Here is a 22,466-nt window from a genome sequence, read left to right as displayed (position 1 = left end):
GAAGAGGCCATAGAAGTGACCCTGAGGAGGCAACACCTGGTTCTGATGGAGGAGGGCGAGCTGACTTGAATAGGATCTGGAGGAGTTCCTGAATCTAGTGTCTGCCTCTCATGATGACCAAATATGAGCAGTCAGGGGGGAAGGGTTGGGCTTGGGGCCGCTGATCCTGCTGCTTTGAGAATCTGGAGGCTGAATGACTAACAGAGCTGGACGGGGCAGAGCTGTGCTGTGCACTGCAGTTCTCTCGCTGAGACGAAGCATGTGCTTATCTTCCATATGGTAAAGTGTGTGTGGCCTCGCTGCCTACCCCGTTCTACTTCCAGCCTCTTATTCTGCATCCTTTCTTAAAAAGGACCGTGGTTTATGTGGCAATTCTTAGTAAATGGTGTTTCCTCTGTCTGCCTCATTTATATACATAACCCAGTGAACCAAGAAGTCGTTTTTCTTTGGCTAAGTTGTTCATCTTCTTCTTGGTATTTGGCCACACTAATATCTCTCCATCAGCACAGGCATGCAGTAACTTGGGCATTTTGATCAAGCTCTGAGGACAGTTATAGTTAATAACACATGAAGCCATTTCATTAAAAGAAAAGTTTAGCTGGGGTACATTAACACAGGCCACGAACCAAAACACAAATCATTTTAGTCTTTGCTATTAAGGAAGCAAAATGAATCAGGAACCCAAAGCCATTTTTTTAGAGAATCTTTGTCTTTGGACTTAACAGACCCCACAAGGGGGTGAGCACCCTGCAGAGTCTGGAAGGCTGTGCTTCACTGGATGTGGGGGAAAGAAGAGGCAGAGGAGGAAGGGAGGAAAGGAAGGCCTACATCCACTGTAGACCAGTTCTGGGTCTCTGTTGGCTCTCTCATCAATACATCTCTTAGTTGCTCTGTGACTCTTTTTTTTTTTAAATAAAAGTAGTATTTATTCATAAAAAAAAGATTACTAAGCAGTAGTTTTTAGCATAGACACAAAATACTCCTAAAGCTGCCCTGCCAGCAACTTGTGAAATGCTGTACATAAGGTATGTAAATGTCTGTGACTCTTTTTTAAGGCCTATAAAATTGCAGGACTTTGGGGACAATTTTAGGTAAAAGCTCAGCACACAAAATACATTACTAGATTAGTATGTCACTGTCCATAAGTCCCAGAAATTGATGGTCATACTTGTTCCCTCCTAACTATTAAAGCATACAGAACAAGGTGTGCAGCTCCAAGGGGCTGGGGCTCCACAGCGTTGGAAATGGAAGAGGAGGGGCTTGGCACATGCTCTGTCACTGGGGCACCCTGATGTTTTGGTTCCAACACTGTGGGGTGTGTTTGTTTGTGAGTCCCACATTTGTGCGGTGGCCTCTCTGTGGGGTCCGATCCTTGCAGAGGTTTGTGGCTGCCATCAAGTATCTCCTGCCAGGTCCTCCTCCTAAAATAGCTCTCCGGTCCAGGACCTCGGGTGTTCATGTGACAGGGCTGTATAAATGCCCCGGTGGCTTTCGGCTGGCGCTGAAGGGCGCCCAGCTCATATCCCCCAAGTTCTGTCTTTGTGCTCAGAAACCCTCTGGGGAGGGGGGAGTCGGATGGCGTTGCTCAGATTGGGTCCGTGCCAGGGGAGGGGGTGCCGTGCTGCCCATCCACCGGTCCCCACACTTGCCTCATGTTTGTGTTCCCTCGCCTGCCTTGCGTTTGACAATTAATTAGGCATGGTAATTACCTGCTTTAATTTCGTGATTGCACATCCTATAATTAGCCCTAATTCTGTAATAGGGAGGTTCATGTACACAAAGGCAGCGGATGACGGAGGTGATGGGGTTGCAGTATTAACAGCCGCCATTGCTTATTGAGCTAGACCTGGGCCAGTGAGACCGGCCCCGCCTTCATTCTGCATAGTCTCAAGGTGGTGGTGGGGGGTGATCCAAGGTCAAACACCCAGGGAGAGATGGGGTACAAGCCCCCTGCACACAGACCTTGTCTTGTTGCTCTGCCATTGGGGCTTAGGATCCCATAACTTCGGGGTAAAAGAAAAATAAACCCAAATGTGTGTCTGGCAGACCCTCATCCCCTAGCTGCAGCTCCTAACCCTGAGAACAAGCATGTGAGCCTTCATTCTCTCTCCTCCGGTTCCCTCTGCCTCCCCATCGTAATCTCACTCTGGAGCCCCTAGTGCATCATGGTCCTGCACATGGGCCAGCCCCCAGCTCTCCTCCCGCAAGACTAGGCCATCAGCACCTCCTCATTTCCAAGAGAACAGGGACCTGGACAGTGGACTTATATCGCCCAGGGTGGCTTGGCCAGCAGGAGATGGAGATGGAATTCGAATCCAGGTCTGCATGAGGCTTGTGGCCTCTGGCCTCCCTCACATCCCTGACATCTGACTGAGAGCTGTCAGGCATGGTACTGCCCAAAGAGCCATGGCTCTGCATCTGAATCACACAGCCCAGGCCGTGAGTCAGGATGGGATCTCATTCTCCCGGGGATGGGGAAGTTGACTTTTAAATTCAGAGTGAACGTAACTACCATGGGTATTTCCTCATAAGTGCAGTTCTACTTATGTCTGCTCTCCTGTGGCCACAGCTCAGATGGGGGTGCAAGATGTCCTTGTACCCAGGTTCCTTCCTTTTTCCTCTGTGCCCCAGGCAGTTTCCTGCCCTCTCCCAAAGTCACAAAGACATCCTGCCGTTACCTCCTTGGTAGCCCTGTAGTTTTACCTTCCACATTTAAGTCTGTGACCCCATGAGTGCAGAGGCCACACATATGACTTTCCACAGTTGCCCCGTGGGCCCCTTCCTCAGTGTCCTGCCGAGCAGAGCAGGTAAATGCTGGCCGTGTATTAGCCCAGTGGAGTACACATGACATGACATGATGTGCCTCACAAATGCTGCTTTGAGGAAGAAGCCACACACAGCAGCTCCACGTATGTGGCATGTATGTTTAGACCAAGTTCAGAACCAAGTGAGAGAAATGCCGTGTGCCGCATGGCAGGTGCGCCAGGTGCTTTCTTCAAGGCCCAGACAGGACAGGCCCCTTGTTGATGGACTGAATTTTTTTTTCAATCTGAAACTGGGGCTTGAACTTTTCTCTCTGCTTTACGCTCATTGGCAGGCACTCTTCCACCTGAGCCACACCTCTAACCCCTGGACTAAGGTCTTTGCCTCCCTCTCATTCCCTCTGCTGCCTCCTGTCATTACCAGCATTACCAGGCAGTTCTTTCCAGTAGGAAGGGAATGTCCAGACATGAAGTTTCTCTTTGGAGGGAACACAGGCTCTGCCTGGCCCCCGTTTGCAGATAATATCCTCCTACTCTCCTATTTTATTTACTTCCCTTTTGCTAAATCTAGGAGATTAGGCTTTTTATTGCTCCATTTAAAAGGGAGCTCAGTTGTGTACAAGAGGTTTTCTTTATCCCTTCAAGGAATTATTATCTTTATAGCCCAAGTGGAGGGAATTGGGGCTAATCAAACATAATTCGAAAGGGGGAGTCCTTCAGATAAATAAATAGCCCCAGCAGTTCTGGTGTGAGCCCCTTTAATTCTTCAGTGCCATAAACCCATGTTGTGGTGAGTTGTGATGCAGCTTTCCCAGTGTGGGCTGCTGAACAAATTGTGGTTGAGGATCGGCTGGCCCTGAACCCTGTGATTTCAAAGGCCCCCCCATTAAGATTAGCTTTGAAGGGAGGGGTGGGCATCAGGTAGTGAAACTGAGGGGCTTGGTAGCAAGCAGGCCACTTACTGTCACATGACCTGTGGAGCACATGCCAGGGCCTCTCTGAGCCTTCATTGCCACCCTCTGCCTGGGTTACCATGACAATGGGAGGAGATGCATGGAAAGCCTGGCCTAGTGCCTGTGCATAGTAGGTGCTTTATCAGAGGCGACCGTTGAAAGTGTTGAAGGCATTTCTGTTTTATTGGGGCTTTGAATTGCTGTTTTGTTGCTCATTTTTGTCTGGCCCTGGGCGACCAGGATCTGGGTGTCCCAGATCCCCAGGGCTCGCCATGCCCTGGAGTCAAGTGCCTGCATGGCAGCTCGGTTTTTTTTTGTTTGTTTGTTTTGTTTGTTTTTTTTCCAGTCCAGGGGCTTGGACTCAGGGCCTGAGCACTGTCCCTGGCTTCTTTTTGCTCAAGGCTAGCACTCTGCCACTTGAGCCACAGCGCCACTTCTGGCCATTTTCTGTATATGTGGTGCTGGGGAATCGAACCCAGGGCCTCATGTATATGAGGCAGGCACTCTTGCCACTAGGCCATATCCCCTCGGTTTGTCTTCTCTGCCCTCATCTGCTGGACTCCAGATGGCTGCTGGGCTAGCGCCACACTTTGAGTATGAGTAACCTGGGCCTTTCTGAACATATGTCTGCCCATCTTTTAGCAGGTGACATTGAAAGCAAGCTTCCCTGGTCTGGTCAGTTCAGATGAAAACAGTACCACTTGCAACCACTTCGTTCTAGAAGTTATCAAATAGGCCTTTTCATGAGGGCTAAGATTACACAGGCTTTTTTGGTGACCCTCCTGCATTTTGTTAAGCTTGAATTTTCAATGTAAGAATTTAAGGGTTTAAATTTGTGTGTTAATGGGTGGTTTTCACACAGAGCCAGAACTTAGCATGAACATTAGAGGCTTCTGGTTTCATGGTTAGAAGGATTTTTAAGTGTGTGTTGATACCTGCTTATAAAGTAGGACAGCCACATGTCCTTGTGGATATCACCCCTAGGCTGTCCTTGATCTCTCCCATGCCTGTTTCCTCGGGATGTCGCTTTCTGTGTGCCAGGAGGAGCTAGGGCCACAGGAAGGCTGAACTAGCTCTTGCATTTTGTACCTTCACAATACAAATGAGGTCAAAGCATGACTAGAATAAAGATGCTTTATGCCCCCACTGTGCCTCACCTCTCTTTATGTGGCCTCCTGTCCCAGGGCAGATCTCAACCCTGGCACCTTTCTTCCTGTCCCAAATTGACACCCCTCATTGGTGTGGTGGTCTGTGACCCCGGGCCTGGCAGCGTTGCTTGTACCCCTGAACCCTGCCTGTGCCATGTGTTTCTGGGAAGTGCTGGCATGTTGGAAGCAAATAGACCAGTGTGAAAACACATCCCTGCTGCTGCTACTGGTGTAGGACCATGATGTCCAGCCTGTAGTACCTGTCCCTTGCCTGGTCATCTTTCGGTCAGTTGTTCCGAGTCTGTGCCAAGGGTATGGCCTTTCATGGAGCATGAGACAGATATGGCCCCTGCTTTCCACGGGTGGGGCCCCACTCAGCCCGCCCCAGCTCTTCCCCCCTCCCCCTTTTGGGAGAGGGTTTTGAGTAGCTCATATCATCTCGCCTTTTCCTTTGCTGGCAGGTGTACATCCGGATAAAGGACGATGAGTGGAATGTCTACCGGCGGTACACGGAGTTCCGGAGCTTGCACCACAGGCTGCAGAGCACATTCCCCCAGGTGCGGGCCTACACCTTCCCACCCAAGAAGGCCATCGGGAATAAGGTACGGCCTCTACCACACTTGGGCAGGTCATCACTTCCTTCTGTCGCTTGTTGAAAGAGTTGTGTTCTTCCACAGCCCTTGCCTGGCCCTCATTAGTGGGGCCCCCTAACCTCTCCAGGGCAGGGGTGTGAGTGTTGGGAACTGCGGACTCCATCTGGGCAGCACACACTGCTGTCCTTCTAGTGTGGACGCACCGTGGCGGGTGCGCAGGCCCCCAGCCAGCTGCCAACCCCCGAGTGTTCAACTCTCATTGTATGGTTTCCATTTATATGCCCAGCTGTGGACAAAACTTTCTAGTGGCTCTGCCCTAGAGCCACTCCCATCATGGCTCTGACCATCATGTTGGCGCCCATGCCGAGGCTTCATCTTCATGTGCTGCCATGGGGGTAGCAAGCAGGGGCCCCTTCGAGATGGCTTCCAAGGCTGCTCCTGGAGGCAACACATGACAGTTCCAAAGCAGGCTGTGTGACTGAGGCCAGAGCAGGCTTTGCACTCGTTCAATCAGAGTGTGATACCCATGGCATGGCGTCCTGTGAGCTGTCCCCACCACCTCATCTCTTGCCTTACCCCCTCCCCTTCCACCAGCCACACTGCCCTTCTACAGCCCCCACAATGTGTGCACCTCAGGGCTCTTGTGCCTGCCTTTCCCTCGGCCTGTATCTGCACACCAGATCCTCCACTTGGTCAGGACTTGGCTCAGGTTTTCTGTTCTCAGAGAGAGACCTTTCCTGTTATCTCTTCAGTGACCCTCCCACCCAGACCTCCGCCTTCATTTTCTTCACAGCAGAAAGCATGGGCTGAAATGATTGCCTCGTATCTTCCAGTGTGATTTGTCTCTGCTGTGTAGCAACGTTGGGGCAGGAAATGGTCAGAAGCTGCTCTGCACTGCCCCAGCTTCTGAGAGGGACATGACATACTGAGCAGAAAGACTTCTGGTGGCTGGGGACGCGTCTCCCCCTCCACTCTTGGGGCCTTTTGCAGGCTGGGCAAGAGGCCAGGCAAGCTCCAGTGACCTCAGATGGTTCGTAGGGCTGACCTGCAGGCTCCCTGTCTAAGAAATCTCTGCAGGCATGAGGGCTTTGGTAAAGACACATTTTTGATGGTGTTACTGAAAGCCTCCATTATTGCTCAGTGAGCAAATGAGAATTGAGAGACTGTCATTTGTTCCTGCAATAATAGATTCACTCTGGGAAAGTTCATTTGGCATTAAGGCAAAGCAAATCGCTTTCCCAGAGCTGCAGATAATTCAACTTGTTGGAGAAATTATGCATTAAAATCCTCATTAAAAACACATCCACCCGTGTGTGGTACCGGAACCAACTGGTGCTCACTGAGCTGTGGAGAGTTCCTCTGTGCTCTGTGGGAGGGTAGATGCCTTGAAATGCAGCCTCCCTCCCCCCCCCCCCAGAATAGCAGAGGGTCCCTTGGGCAGCAAAGGAGGCCGAGGAGAGGAGGGCATGGGCATGGAGGTCGGGGCTGGACAGACCCAGCTTGGCTCCTGGTGACTGGTGAGGAAGGCATGGTACAAGAGCGAGCCAATGTTGCACACACACACACACACACACACACACACACCCATTACTACAGCTGCCAAAGCAAATGGCCACAAACCCGCCGCTCACAGCAGCAGCCCTGGCTGTCGAGGCACTGAGGAGGCCAGAAGCTCCATGTGGGGCTCAGCAGCTCAAATCACAGCACCAGCACCATCCGTGTTTCTCTCACAGGCTTTGGGGGGACTCGGCTCCCATGTTCTTTGGCATGAGGTCCCGCCTCGCCTTCAGTGTGGCATTCGTCTCTCTCGTAGCATTCATGCGCAGTCACAGCGTGGTGTGTGGTTAGGTAACTCAAGGGGGCCTCCTTATCTAAGGGCCCTTAAGTTCATCACCTTGGCAAGAACCCCTTTGCCAGGCAAGGTAAGAGGCTCCCTGTGCCCAGGAGGAGGGCTGGGTATGTTTTGGAAGGGATCGCTCTGCCTGCTGCGTGCCTCTCTTACCTGGCCTGGACAGAGCTCTTACGACTACCCTACTTTACAGTGGAGGCACGGGGTGAAGTGCCGAGGTGGTTGTCTGACCCAGACAGTCAGTCTGAAGCCCAAGCCCTCAGCCTCTACGAGTACAGCCCAGCCCAGCCCCGGGAGGATAGGTGTGGATGAGCCAGCCTTGCTCAGCAGGAAGCATCTCCGTGGATTCTGTGCTGTGGGAAGCAGGTGGCAGCAAAGCTGGCTTGGACCTCTCCTTGCTTAGCAACCCACAAGCTTGGGGGCCATTCGTGGAGCCCGACATGCTGCCCTTGTGGTCTGCCCAGACTTCTCGAACCTTTCCCAGTAATGCCAAGGCAGGAGACAGCCAGTCACTCATGTGTTCATTTAGAGGACTTTGCCAGCCATGTAGGTAAGAGGCTCTAAGAGCCAAAGAGAAAGGGGGACAGGAAGGAGGAGAGCAAGGAAGCAAAAAGGAGAGAAAGAAGGAAAGGGATACCTGACCTAGGGAAGGGAAAGAAAAACAGGGTGTAAGATATCACAAGAAATGTACACACTGCCCTACTATGTAACTGTACCCTTTTTGCACAATACCTTGTCAAAAAATTTGTGTTTAATTAATAAATAAATTTAAAAAAAAAAAGAAGGAAAGGGATGGAGGGGGTGAGGAAAAGATTCCTAGGCTTTGCTAGTTATGTGTCCTTGGGAGTGTAACTTGACCTCTCTGCCATAGGAATGGCTTAGCATTTGTAGTGTTTTGTGGCAATCAGAGGTGATGACATTTGTAAAATCATTTCAATGGTGTCTGTCACATGCTAAGCGGTGTGTTTGGGTTTGTGAACTAAAGTGTTGCCACCCACGGCTGAGGTGGGATGGGGAAGCAGGCCTGCAAGTTCTCATTCCTGATGATGCTGGGGCTCCGGGCCCATGCAGGGGATTAAGGAGCAGAGGCCCCTCACAGCCCATGCCAGGCCTGTCAGGCACAGTGGGGGCTTAATGCTCATATCCCATCATGCAGCTGTGATGACATGGGCCAGGTGAGAAAACCCAGGCTGAGGAGTAACAAGCACCGCCATGGCCAAGGAGCTTGCAAGTGCTGGAGCCAGGAATGGGCCAAACTTTGCCAAAGCCATAGCCCAGCCTTGCTGCTTGGCAGGAAAGACACATCTGCATCTGTGCACCCCAGATGTGGGAATCAGAGGTTCACAGTCACTGATGCTGATCTGTGTGGAGCTGTAGCCCCTTGCAGTCTGTGCCTCATTCCTCCTGGGGAGACAGCCTCCCCAAACAGTGAAGCACTGTGACGAGAAGGAGAGAACTGGTGCAAGATGTCCAGAGAGACTGCAGGGAGAGAAGCTCCATCAGAATGAAGCCATAAACCCAAGCTTGGTTTTGCCTGGCACACAGCCATGCTGGGTTTGGCATCCTGGCACTTAATGTACCTGCAAGATGAAGAAAGAGAGCTGCTCGCCTTACACTGCACGGAGTGCTTCCCTAATGCAGAGGGAACCTTGCAGACAGTTTCTAGATGTTTACTCAGCTCATCTTGCAGGAAACTCCAGGAGGAAAGACACAGATGAGTGCCGATGAGGGACGGGTAAATGTGTATGTGTTTGTTAAGTGGAGTTTCTGGGGAAGACATTTCTATAAGTTCAAATTAAAATCCGATGAAAACCACAGGCATTTATGAGGCAACTAGAAATGTATTGCCGCTCTGTTCCTGTGTTTTGTACGTGTGGTACATGACATGGAACTCACGAGACCCCTGCTTATCCTTTGCCATAGACTGATGGGTCCCACTGTCCATGCGGCCTAGCGCCTCAACTCCTCTAGGCAGCCTTCCCTCCCCAGCTTCCGCCCTCATGCTTATCTCAGCTCCTGACTTCTGGTTCTTTCCCCAAAGACATGGTGGAACTTGCAGGATCTTTTATCATGCCCGATGACAGAGAGGAATCATTTGATGCATCTAGGCCCCGACTTACCCAGTTTACCAAGTCTGATCCTCCATTTGGCTCAGCCAGGCTGAGCTTGAGAGCCCATGTCTGTGCCAAACCCTCTGCTTTTGTTGTTGGCATTAATTATGAGATACTTGACTCTCTGCTGGGCCTTGAATGTTGCCTACAACTTGCTGGGGCTGCCGGGGTGTTTGTATCTCATTATTAATCTCCCCCTCCAGCTCTCATGGCCTTTTGAATGTGCTTAGCCTGTGTTCTGTCTGCTGCTTTTCCGCCCAATTCTGGACGGCTGATGAAAATCACAGCGTAGAAGGGCTCTTACTCTCCTGGAGTAATTGAAAGTAATTGCTGCCTTCCCCTCCAGTGTCCCGTTAACATCTCAGGACTGTGTATTGCAGTCTGTGTTCATCTTTAGCACACTGGAACAAATACATTCAGTCTCCCATGTGGCTGGCATTTTAGCAATTTCCCTGGTCCCACCTTTCTGAGGTTCAGAGCTCTTTGTCTTCCTCAGAAGCCGTGGGCAGCTTTTAGCCATGTGACCCACTGGCTGAGAGCTTGGGCTGTGAAGTCTGATGGCCTGGCGTGCACTGGCAGTATGACCTTGAGAAGTCACCTTGGGCAGTCGGCTCTCCTGGGTGATGCTTGCCTGTCATGTCTCAAGCCCCGTGTGCCAGCATGAGAGACAGGTCTGTGGGAACCACACCAATTTGGCTTCCAGTGTTTTGTAATTTATGGCAATGCACACTTGTGGATGCATGATTCTTTTATGTGTTTTCTTTTTAAAGTTAATATTAGTTACTTGCATAACAGGGTTTCATTTTAACATGTCCATTCATGTAGACAATGCATTCTGATCAGAGTTACCCTGTCCACCATTTCCCCCTTCCTTCCCCTAGCTGGTCTCATGACTTTCCTCATTCAGGTTGTACACAGTACACATTTGCCCTCCTTCCCCCCTCTGTTTGTCTGCCCCTTTCCACTAGGGCCCAAACCTCATCCAGACATGTTTCAACTTCCTCATGTTCCTCAACTGTGTGTTTTAATCAGGTTGACCATGTGTGTATGTCTGTTTGTATTTTATGTCTAGCATCCACATATGAGTGAGAACATGCAACCTTTGTCCTTCTAGGCCTGGCTTACTTCACTTAATAAGATGTTTTCCAAGTCCATCTATTTCCCTACAGATAATGTAATTTCATTCTTTTTCCATTGAATGCATATGCCACATTCTCTTGGTCCTTTTGCTGGTGGTAGGGCATACTTTGTTCTTGTTTCTTCCCTTCTCTCCTGGCCCTGTGTCTGTTCATTCCTCACTCTGTGATGGTGTTGGAGGGTAGGGAGGAAGAGGCAGGCTGGGTTGTTACATTTGAAATTGATGTATCGTGGGCCGAGAATATGGCCTAGTGGCAAGAGTGCTTGCCTCATATACATGAAGCCCTGGGTTCGATTCCCCAGCACCACATATATAGAAAATGACCAGAAGTGGCGCTGTGGCTCAGGTGGCAGAGTGCTAGCCTTGAGCAAAAAGAAGCCAGGGACAGTGCTCAGGCCCTGAGCCCAAGGCCCAGGACTGGCAAAAAAAGAAAAAGAAAGAAAGAAATTGAGGTATCACATGCCTCTAGTCTTAAGGCACAGATCCATGGAATTATACACAGCTGACACACCCAAGCAAACAGCACTAGAGCCTCTTCCTGTCATCCCCCAGGGGCCACTGTCCTGTCCCTAACACCACTCAATAGTTGTGGGTGTTCTGGACCTATGGAAAGGGAATCCCAGAGCATGGCTCTTGGGCCCTGGCTCCATTTCTCCACATTACGTGTGTGATTTGCCCTCACTGCTGCTGTTGCTGGCTCGGGGTCATTGTTGTGTAATATTCCACTGTGTGAAGATACAAGTGGGTATCTCTGTGTTGGAGGATGTTTGGCTAGCCTGAGATTTGGTACAGGGGGTGACTCCTGCTGTTTGAGGATCCTTGTGAAAGTCTTCTGCGGGCCACAGTCCTGACTCCTGCAGATCTGTGGGCAGATGTGCCGAAGGGGCCCTGTGCCTGTGTTCTGGTTCTGCAGACACCGCCTTGAATGCCCCACAGCCATCTATCAGGACATTTCCTGAAGGCAGAGAAACAGAGTCCAGAGAACGAGAGCCAGCACCCATGTCCCCTGCTTTCACAGCTGCTCACGATATCCTACTTGCCTCTGAACTTTGAAAAACATAGGGAACGTTTTCAGTATGCCCAAAGACACAGAGAAATGTGACAAACAAGTGCCCATCACATCAGACTTAATAAACGTTATTGTTTGGAAATTAGGCGTCCTAAATAAAACAGAATTCTCCTTGTCCTTTGGCCCAGAGCGACCCCCTGGAAAGTTGCTCTGTGTCTTTCCTGTTGTGGCTTCCTTCTTTTGTTATAAGGGTTATGAGAGTTTTCTTTTTATGGCTTCCCATAAATGATACCATTTTTATGCTTCCTTTTCAAACTTGTATTCCTTAGACTATTAGGTTTTCTGAGATGTATTCACTCGGCCACTTGGCATTCTGTTTCATCAACTCGCCGATTGTCTCCGCACGACTGCTCAGCACTGCCTGTCTTCCTTCTCCCTGGTGGACATTGAGCTTGTTGGGTTCCTGTTTGGTTAGTGTTGTCTTGGGCATGTTGGTAGGCACCCCTCCCCACTTCTGTACCTGTGTCACTGCCATGGGCCCTGGCTGTCTAGAGGAAGTTTTTATTTGAATCACATAGCATGGAATCTCCTTGGCTACCTTTTTAGCACACTTTTTGTCCACTAGAGTGGAGTCTCTCAGCTCCTCCTGAAGGCACAGGGCACAGTAGAGAGGTGGTGTGGCTTCAGAGCTGGTGGGGGCTGTCCTCCTGCCTTGACCTGCTGCTCCCGGCAGCCAAGAGGCTGTGTGTGCTGGGCCATGGACCCGTCCTTCCTGCTGGACAGGTGCATACATCTTTGGGGGCACCAGGAAAGATGAGCTGGCATTCCACTTAATCCTCATTTCTGTCTTCTGGCTTCTCCCTGGCCCTCTGCTTGTCACTCCATCCCCAGCAGAAAGCTGGGCTCTCAGCTGCCCCTGCCAGGAGCCCCAGGTGAACAGTGATTCCGGCTGTCTCCGGCATTTCCCTGGTGCTGCGGTTAGGGGATGGGAAGGCGACAGTCACCCTTGGCCTTCGCACTGGGGATGGATCGTGATCTAGAAATGAGCAAACCAAGCAGTTTCCCCTTCCTAGCAGGTTGGGCTTCAGTGCCCAGCTCCAAGGATTCTCATGCCAGCCTTTGAGCAGGGCAGGAGGTGGCAGTGTCTTTTCCGAATTCTCATAGTAGCAGCCAACTCTTCCCAGTATACTCAATCCAGTTTGGGTGACACTGTGGCCACTGGCTAGCATGGAGGACAGTGCCACCCAGCTTCCTTGCTCCCCATTTTCCCTCTGGCTGTGGGTCTACATCACTGGGGTTACACAGCCTGGAGACAGGCCGTACCCCAGACCTGTGGGTGGGACCCCCTCAGGCTGCTGCCCCACCTGTATTTTTGTGTCCTCTCTGGGTAGTGCTGACAGAAAGTTGGGTAGGCAGGGACTAGGGGCCCCAGGGAGGAAGTGATGTGCTGGAGGCCACACAGTGTGGCAGGAGTTGAGGGCCAGGCCCTGGTGCCACCTGAGGCCCCATGCTGCTCTGCAATGGGATGGAGGACGTGGAGCTGAGCATTCTGGTGAGTCCATGCCAGCCCGCCAGCCCAGTGGTGGCCTGAGATGACAGACTTCCATCCTGTCTCATATCTGCCTTGCTAAAGATCATACTGCCTACAGTGCAATCACAGGCAGGAACAGGCAGGACCGTGTGCCCTGGAGATCACCGGTCCCTGCTCAGCCATCCATATGCCAGTAGAGGTTAAGGCGAGGAGGGAGCGCACCTGTTAGGGGAATGGAGGGAAACAGAGGGGGGAGGGAACAACATCCTCCATCACCACTGCAGAGTGACTCCAGCCGTGAGCCCCTTCCGCCCTCCCTCCCAGAACTGGGTCCTTCGCTAGGGCCTAGATCTGCTCCAGCAGCTCCAGGCATGTGGCAGAGGGAAACAGAGGCAAGCCCAGCTCTCTCTCTCTCTCCTGCCACCTTGCTCACCCCTGTGTCCAGTGCCCAGCTCTGCTTGATGGGTGAGTGGCTGGGCGGCGGCAGCTCCCCGACTCTTACACATAAAGAAGTCCAGGCACATCCCGATGGCAGCCATAGGGCCCAGCCCTTCCTGGATTCTGACTTTATTTTTACTTTCCTTCCCAGGAACATGCTGGTGAGTGTCCAGCATAGATAATATTCTCAGGTAGCACTTGAGCATGACCCCTTCACCCTTCTGCTCCATCAGATCCATTTGGTTTGTGTTAAACTCCACTGTCCTAGAACATCCAGCATCTTTCTCGGCTTCTCTAATCTTCCCAGGGCTCAGGCTGCAGCCAGCATGTGGTGGAGGATAGTTCTAGAAACAAATGGAAGTTTTGTAAATTTCTCTGCATCCAGAGGGCCCACCCATGTGGGGCGGCAGAGTAGCTGGACCTGGCAGTTGGGTAGACCCGGTGCTAGAAATAGCTCAGGATGTCGGGTGTCACATAGAAATAAGGACACCAACTGGAAAGGAACTTGGCAAGACAGAGTCTGCTTCTGTAGAAGGGGGTGCCATCAGCCAAAACCTGGCCAGCAAGCATCCAGAACAGGCAGACCTTTTTACCACTTTTTACTCTTTTTTACCACTGACCCAGCAGGCCCCGCACCTCTGCTCACATTGGCTGAGCTCAGGTTCACAATCTGCAAAAAGGATGTGGCTCCATTTAACAGGATGCAATTAAAATTCAAGGAGCTTCTAACAGGATGCCTTGATTATAGTGTTCAGGAAAAGGATATATGTAACTAAAATGTAATTAACAAGGGCCAAGCCACCTGGCCAAAGCAGGAACCCTTCAGAAGAAATTTCAAGATTATCAGAAAGGAAACAAACTGCTTAGATAGAAAAGTGGTTTTCCTCACACTGGATTCCAGGTCTAGCCTGGACACAAGACAAGTTGTGTGCACCCTGGATCATAAGTAGAGACCCCATCACTGTGGAGATTTCTCTGCTGGCTGCGCGGGTCCTGTGGGCACAGTGGGCGTTGTGGGTAGCGCTTACAGTCAAGGAGTCCAAGGAAAAGTCACCTCCGCGCCCCAGCCCCCCCCCCAGGAGGGCAGCCGGAGGACCCTGCCTGCGATTTGCACTTGGCCGCAGCTGTCTGGCTGGCTGAGCTCTGACGCTGGGGTGGAGCTAGCCTCACAGGGCTCTGTTGTGATGACCTATCGATTTTTTCTGTTGCTTCTAGAAGGCCTGACGATAAACTTTGTTTGGTGTGAGCCATGCTATCGGGCATCTGAATTAGCTGCTGACTGATGTGAGAACTGAGAGGTTTTTAGCAAGTCGTTCAGATCTACATAGCAAGGAGAGGGGCCATGCGGGCCCTGCCCCCCACCACTACCACAGTGCCTGGCCCAGCATTCCAGTCCTTCGCCCATGTTGCTGTCGCCCTCTCCACCACCCCGTGGACGCTCCTCCCCGTCCCCCCCGCAGTGGGCGTTGGTGTCAGACTCCGAGGGTGTGAGGCCTAGTGGAGGAGGATGGCCTCTTCTGCTCCTGACTTTGGGGAGCCTCAGGGATGCCGTGTGGTGGGTGGGTGGTGTGCCCAAGTATCAATGTGCAGTTCTTGGCACTCAGCATGCCCAGCGGGTGTTGGTATTCGCCTCCCCTGGGCTACCTGCCTATTTAGCCACTTCTGCCTGCAACCCCTATAGTGAGTAGTTCACAGAATTGTGGGGCAACTAGAGAGGGTCCCACAAAATGCCACCACCGCATCAGCAAAACCTCTGAGCGTCTCCAAGCTGGACCCCATGTGACGGCCTTCGGGGTGAAGCGATCTGAAACGTGAGGGCACTCGCTCACCCCGGTGAGGCGCTAGCCTGGGCTGGCACATGTGTGCCGCCTGTCCGCTGTCACTGTGCCATCCAGGGCTGTGCAGCCTGGATGGCTGGGGAAGGGAGGGCAGAGGGCCAACAGACCCCAGGGGGCGGGCTACTGCCCTGCTTCAGTGTCTGCTGTTGGTGATCTGGAAACTGTGTCTGGGCAGAACTTGCTGGAGCCCAGAACCCTGCGGGGGCCTCAGCACCATGAACGGAGGCCTCACAGATACCAGGCATGGACAAGAAAGTTCTCTCTCCCCTTCTGTCATTCAAAAGTAAGTCAGAGCTGTTCCTCCACTTGGGTCAGTCTGACCCCTGCCTGTCTCTCTGAGCCCCCCATGTTCCTTTTCTCCTCTCCAGCCTCCCGTTCTTCCAGCTGCAGGCAGCTGATTTCTCCTTCACGGTCAGGCCCCATGCAGGTCAGGTGGCTCTATGGCATTCCTTCCTTCCTGTGGTTCTGCCACTTCCACATGCGGCCTCCACACTCCTGGACAAGGGGAGAGAGGATGGCCCACACAACACTGGCCAGCACCTGGCCTGTGGCCACTGTCTAGCACAAGGCATGCTCGGAAGCCGGCCTTCCTCTTGCTGTGTCACAGTGCACAGAGGGCACGGCCTCGGACATCGATCCATTCTTCAAAGAAACCTCTTGGGCTTCTGGGGTACCACGCCATGCCCCTGTGGCACATGTGGTCCCCACTTGTGTGGCATCTGCTGGGATGAGGACATCAGAGGAGGCAGGAGTGCTGTGCAGAAAAGACAAGGGCTGGGCACCCTTCACGGGCCTGGCTGGGAGGCTCAGGGCAGAGACCTAAGTGGCAAAGCATTTCCACCAGAAGGAACAGTGGGCAAGGGCATGACATCACCAGGCAATCACATGCAGGACGCCAGGCAAGGTGGGTGCTGTTACTGGAGAGGCTGGGGAGGGAGGCCGGAGATGGCAAGGTCCAATGAGGTGAGCATGTGATAGGGGCTCCTGCGAGCTGCGCTCAGAGATCCCTGTGTGTGCGCGCGCATGTGTACGCGTGCATGCATGTGTGCCTGTTTCAGTTCCTGCTGGGCGGTGGGCAGACTAAACAGAAGTCACTGACAGACCCTAAGCCCAAGCGTGGCATGGCAGCAGGATACTTCGTGAATGCTCTCTGCAGGGCTGCCGACATCTGCTGCTCTCGGTGACATGGTGACTCCTGCTGCCCTGTGATCTCAGCCGCTAAAGCCCTGAATTCCAGTCAGAGCTCCTGCCTGTGGGAGCTCCTCTCCGTGCCTTTCCTTTATCCTGCCTGCCAGGCCCTTCCTGCTCCCTGGGTGCCTTTGCTCCTAGGGTCCATGGCAGCTGGAGCCTTCCCCTGGTGAAAGCATCTCTCTGTCCTCTCCACTCCTCCCCCAAACACAGATCTCCCTGATTTCCCCTGAGAACCAGTGGGCCATGACACCTCATACAAATGTGGGTCATTCCCTCCCTCCCCCGCCCACTCTACACCCCCCATACCCAGCCCAGACTTTCCCTGAGGAGACGAAACCCAGCCAAACACCCATGTGTCCTCTGCCTGGCTGGCCATGCCAGCAGCCCTGTGCATAGTGTAGAGGGGAAACATAGGGCCTGGGGTAGCCCTGTGCCCGCAGAGCCACTGATCCCCGCGTCCCTCTGGCAGCCCCAGATGGCACGTGGTAGTGGGAACGTGAGCTGTCTGCACGGGTGTGTGGCGCCTCAGCTGGCCGTGTGTGTGTGTGTGTGTGTGTGTGTGTGTGTGTGTGTGTGTGTGTGCGCTCCAGCTCATTTTTCAAGAAAAGTCAGGATTCTGGTGTTTGTAAGAGGTCTCCAGGGTTTGATCATCTGAAACACAGCTCCGTCCATACAGAACACAGCTGTGGGGCATGCTTAGTACATATACCCCCATAGCACTTGTGAAAGTGGGGACCCGTCTTTGCCAGGCTGGAACCCTGTGATTCCCCAGGGGGCAGTAGGTTCTGAGCCATGGTGAATACACCTGCTGAAGACTTGTTCATTCCTTTGGGGATGTACCACAACCCCTAAAAATGGTGGCAACCTGTAATCCCAGTACTTCCAAGGCTAAGGCACGGGGCTGGAAATATGGCCTAGTGGTAAAGTGCTCGCCTCATATACATGAAGCCCTGGGTTCGATTCCTCAGCACCACATATATAGAAAAAAGCCAGAAGTGACGCTGTGGCTCAAGAGGTAGAGTGCTAGCCTTGAGCAAAAGCAGAAGCAGCCAGGGACAGTGCTCAAGCCCTGAGTCCATGCCCCAGGACTGGCAACAAAAACAAAACAAATAACAACCAAGGCTAAGGCAGGAAGATCGCCAGTTCAAGACTAGTATAGACCGTGTAGAGATACCCTGTGTTAAAAAAGATAAATCCAGAAGCAGTAACTCATTTGAAAACGCATTTACAAATACATTCTAGCTACTATGTTGCACCAGATAATTAGCATAAATTTTGTTAGCAGTGATAATGGCATTTGATTAAATAAGAAAATGTTTCTAATCTTAAAAATACACACCAATGAATTTCAGTGAAATGTCATGCTGGTGCTAATTTACTTTAAACACCTCAACAGAACGGTCAGAATGATGAGCCAGTGCAGGAAAGGTTAAAACTGTTAGAAGAGGACGAGGAGGGCCCATTAGAATGCTCTGTGTTTTGATGTATTTAAATTCTTACATAGTAAAGTAAACACATCCAGTCACAGAGAAGACTGGCTAGTCTCTGTGCCCCTGTGTTGGAAGGGACCAGTCCAAGAGTAAAGGTTAGAGGTCAGCCAGTCCCTCCCGCCTCTGCCCTGCAGTAGATCTGCTAATGCTGATGTGGGAGTCATGTGACTTGAACCCCAGTATAGGGCTGCTGAGAGGAAGGTGTAGAGGTTTGCTGTGGGGCAGAAGGTTGACTTCTGACTGGGGGGATCGGGAATTGTTAGGCTGCTTGAAGACCTGAGTGGCTTGCTGCTTGATTCGAGTCTCACGGACTTTTCCTGCCCAGGCTGGCTTCAGTTCAATTCTTGGAGCTCAGCCTCCTGAGTAGCTAGGAGTTAAGGCGTGGGCTGCTGGCACCTGGCGAGCCTGTAGGACTCCTAGACCAGGGCCAGGCATGGGCTTCAGGGCCAGGCTCCTGAGAAATGGGTGCTTAAAAAGGACTTGGGATGCCTCCAGGTGAGGCCCCCACCTACCAGCTTACTGTTGCCAAGGGCCATGGATAAGAGGTCACAGGGGATGGTGGGGCGGGGGGAGACTCTGGGTGAAGCCCCTAGCCTCCCCTGGAGGGGAGTCACCTTCCTGGAGCTCCGTAGCCCCCACTCAGCCCCTCGTACAGCGTGAGGACTGTCTCTAGCCCCTCACTGCATAGTGTCTGGGAACCACTCAAACCTGAAGCCTGTGTGCAAGGCCTTGCAGGACAGATGTCTCCTTGTCCTCCTCTAGCCAGCCTCCGGGGCTTCGTGTGCAGATGAAAACTGGGCTTGATTAGCTGCCTTCAGCACTAGCCTGGCACAGGAACCCCCTTCCCAAGGAAGAACCTCTGACTGCTTGATGCTGGCTTGACACTCAGAGACCAAAGGGCAGCAGTGACCGCCAGGCTGCGGCCTGTGACTTTGGAGCAGCCCCGAGGAGTCCCTACTGGCAGTGGCTGCTCCCTGGCTCTTCCTCCCCTCTGACACCAGAGTGCAGTGGCATGTGCCTTTGTGACCTCAAGTAACTATGCCAGTCCTGCGAGAACTGCTGTGGGTGTACGTGTGCTGAAGATGAGCTTCCACTTTACCTGACTCTTCCCCCATCCATGCCAAGGTCCTGGGCATGGGGTGTGGTACCTCCCAGCCACGGAACAAGGTCCAGCTGGGCTTCCTCTCAGGACAGATTGCCACAGCCCTGCTGGGACAGCGGCTCTATGCCAGCCCACCCAGGAAAGTGTGAGCGCTACCCATAAGCTGCAACTGCCTCGGTTCATTTTTATTTTGGAAGTACTGGGATTTGAACTCAGGGTCTTGTGCCTGCTAGTCAGGTATTACACCACTTAGGCCACACCTCCTGCCCTTTTTGGCTTATTTTTTGGATAGGGTCTCATGCTTGTACCAAAGCTGGCACACAGTCCCTTTACCGACACCACCTCAGGAGCTCAGATCATAGCAGACACCTTGACTGTTGAGACAGGATCCTGCTAACTTTTTGCCCATCTGGCCTGGAACCTTGGTCCTCCTGATATCTGTCTCCCATGTATCTGGGATTACAGGTAACCATGCCTAGGCTTCCTCAGGCATGCCCTGCCATAGAATCAGAACCGTTCTGTTCTCACGTGGTGGCCCTGGCTCTGCATTGGGTCGTCATGTGGGTGTAGCACCACAACCCCCCAGGTGGTGTCCGCTGGCCCATGCTGCACACAGAGGCGTTGCTGGGAATCAGGGCCTGTCACAGCCGAGGGGTGCAAGCAGGGCTGCCTGGAGAGCACGTGGGGTGCGGCGTCCAGGCCTGTGGGAGACCATGGCCACACGCAGACGTCCCAGAGCATTGAAGGCAATGCGCTGCGAAGCTCAGGCCAGTGTGGCTGGAGCCCAGGGCCCTGAATCTCCGCACAGCCCCAGCCAGGCGCCGCCCGTGGGGTCTGTGACTGCATGTTCTGTTTAAAAGAACCTAGGAAAGGGAGTTGCATTTCAAAACACTGTGCAGGCAGAATTAAGAATTGTCTCTTCAGCTGGGCGGTGACCGGGTCTGCGCACACGCCCCTCCCTGGCCCATGGGAGCCTCAGAAGTGGTTGCTGTGTCCACTGCCGAGGCCCCGACCCCAGCCCCACGCCCCGTGCATCCTGTGCCCGATGCTGGGCACATCCCCTCCTTCGAGACCATCCTGTGAGCAGACCTGGACTGCAGATGGGGGAATCCGGGAGTGGTGCATGGGCTAGGGTGGGGTGGGGGGCGAGATGAGCCCACATTCCAGGGGTTGCTCCTGAGCAGGAGGAGGTGGACCCCCCCACACACACACGTGTACACCATCTCTGTGCTCTCAGGATACCGAGTTCGAGGTCTTGGGGGTCGCTCCTGAGCAGGTGAGTGAGGCGAGCTGAACATGCGCATGTCTCTGTGTTCACAGGACGCCAAGTTCGTGGAGGAGCGGCGGAAGCAGCTGCAGAGTTACCTGCGCAGCGTCATGAACAAGGTCATCCAGATGGTGCCCGAGTTCGCCGCCAGCCCCAAGAAAGAGACGCTTGTGCAGCTGATGCCCTTCTTCGTGTGAGTACCGTGATGTGGCGAGCTCCTGGGTCCCTGGGCGCGGCCCTCAGGGTCCCCTGCAGTGCTGTGGACCCTGCATGGCCCCGGGGTTATGGATCACAGAGGCAGTCAGGCCAGAGCTCTGTGCCCTGACCTCTCTCTAGATTTGTCCCTTTGATGTTTGAGACTCACTGAGTAGCCCAGGCAGGTTTGGAACAGCCCGGGTAAGAGGCTGGGATTCTAGGCAGGCACCTCCAGGCCCGGCTCCTTTAGTAGATGAAAGGAAAGCTCATTTCCTCTTCAGCCAGGGGTTCCTCCAGCCTAGGTGATGGACCTAGCAGGAACTCAGACTCTTCGACTCCCACCAACATGGATTTGAGTTGTTTCCACGTTAGTGTGACTTAAATATGCACAACTTAGAATGAGGTCCAAATTCCTTATCCTTTTATCTCTTATAAACGTTAAAAAACAATTAAGTTTACACGATTAGCCCTTAGAAAGTGATGACAATCCAAAATGTGTTGTATGCTGCTGTTTTAAAGTCAAAGCTCTGCTAGATGCCCGTGGCTTACACCTGTAATCCCAGCTACCCAGGAGACTGAGCTCTGGAGGATCATGGTTTGAAGCCAACCTGGGCAGAAAGGCTCTTAAGATTCCATCTCCAGTTAACCAGCAAAGTGGTGGATGGAGACATGGCTCAAGTGGTAGAGGGCCAGCTGTGAGCCAGCTAACTAAATAAGTACAAGACCCCTGAGTTCAAAGCTGGGTACCGGCTCACACTTACATACTCGCAATACACTCTTACTTGCTCTGCGTGCTAAGGTGTGCAGCAGGTCCCCTCACTTTCTCTGGTCCCGTTGCTGGGCAGTGTGCATTGGGCAGCGCTTGGGGCAGGTTGCAGCCACTTCTGTGTCACCACCTGGTGGTTCATCAGTCACTCGGTTCCAAGCCTCTTCCTCACCCGAGGTATCTACATCCTACCTCACTCCTCCCTCGCTTTCCTCATCTTCCGATGCCATCAAAGCTAATGACACTAGTTCTCAAATAGGTGATTTGCCTGAGGTCACCTAGCGAGCTGCAGCCTGGCACAGACCCAAGATGGCTGTTGAGTGCACAGCGGGTGGGCACCGCCGTGGGCTGGCACGTGGGAGGCAGCTGGCACAGGAAGCATTCCGAAAGCGTCCTTTCCCTCCCTGCTTGCTCTAGCCCTGACCCCGGCTAGGGTCACCGTGAGGACCGTGGTCACCTGAGCTCACCTGAGACCTGGCTCTTCAGGAGGTAGAGGTTGGCCTGGGCCTGGCCGGTAGACTGCCCCATTCCTCATGATCTGAAGCCTCTCCTGGGGGATGCGTTGCCCCAAAGCCTAAAGGAGTGCCCTTCATCATCTCCGGCCTGCTGTTTCTGGGCAGCCACTGGGGTCCGGCAGAAGTGCCGTTCCCAGAGTGTGGGGGCTCTGAAGGGTTCTGCCCGGAGGGATCATAGCAAATCGCCCCGCTTGGGAAGGACAAGGGGATGGCCTTCCTGTCCCCAGTCACACAAGGGTGCTTCCCCCCATGCCATTTCCTCTCACTTGGTAGGGTGAGGGGTGACGGCACAGCTTTGCTGACTTCCAGAGAAGTGGAGGTGTCAGGGGGACCCGAGGCTGTGTGTGTTTGCTGAGCACCAGCGCGGCGCCTGTGCAGCGTCCTAGGCTCTGTCCCCTCACAGCTCACCACCCGGGGATGGCAGTGGTGACAGCTGAGCAGGTGGCAAGGCGGCCCTGGGGTAATGATGGTGGGGAGGCACTGAAGATCAGCGAGGGAGCTGGGCTGCATCTGTGGATGGAGGACCAGGGCTGGGGTCCGTGTGGGCAGACGGAGGGATGGGCAGGAGCC

At 53.1% G+C, this 22,466-nt stretch overlaps 1 protein-coding gene across 2 annotated transcripts in view; it reads left to right on the top strand.

The window, feature by feature from the left end:
* Snx29 (sorting nexin 29) overlaps positions 1-22,466 on the top strand; it is a 226,508-nt gene that overhangs the window by 196,941 nt on the left and 7,101 nt on the right. For both annotated transcript variants that reach the window (XM_048332417.1, XM_048332416.1), the window contains exons 19-20: positions 5,325-5,465; positions 20,474-20,613. In XM_048332417.1, coding sequence (XP_048188374.1) covers positions 5,325-5,465; positions 20,474-20,613 — 281 coding nt within the window. The remainder of the gene's footprint in view (positions 1-5,324; positions 5,466-20,473; positions 20,614-22,466) is intronic.

Source organism: Perognathus longimembris, chromosome 23, assembly GCF_023159225.1.
Source record: "Perognathus longimembris pacificus isolate PPM17 chromosome 23, ASM2315922v1, whole genome shotgun sequence".
Taxonomy (NCBI): Eukaryota; Metazoa; Chordata; class Mammalia; order Rodentia; family Heteromyidae; genus Perognathus; species Perognathus longimembris.
This window is presented reverse-complemented; position numbering and strand designations above follow the sequence as displayed.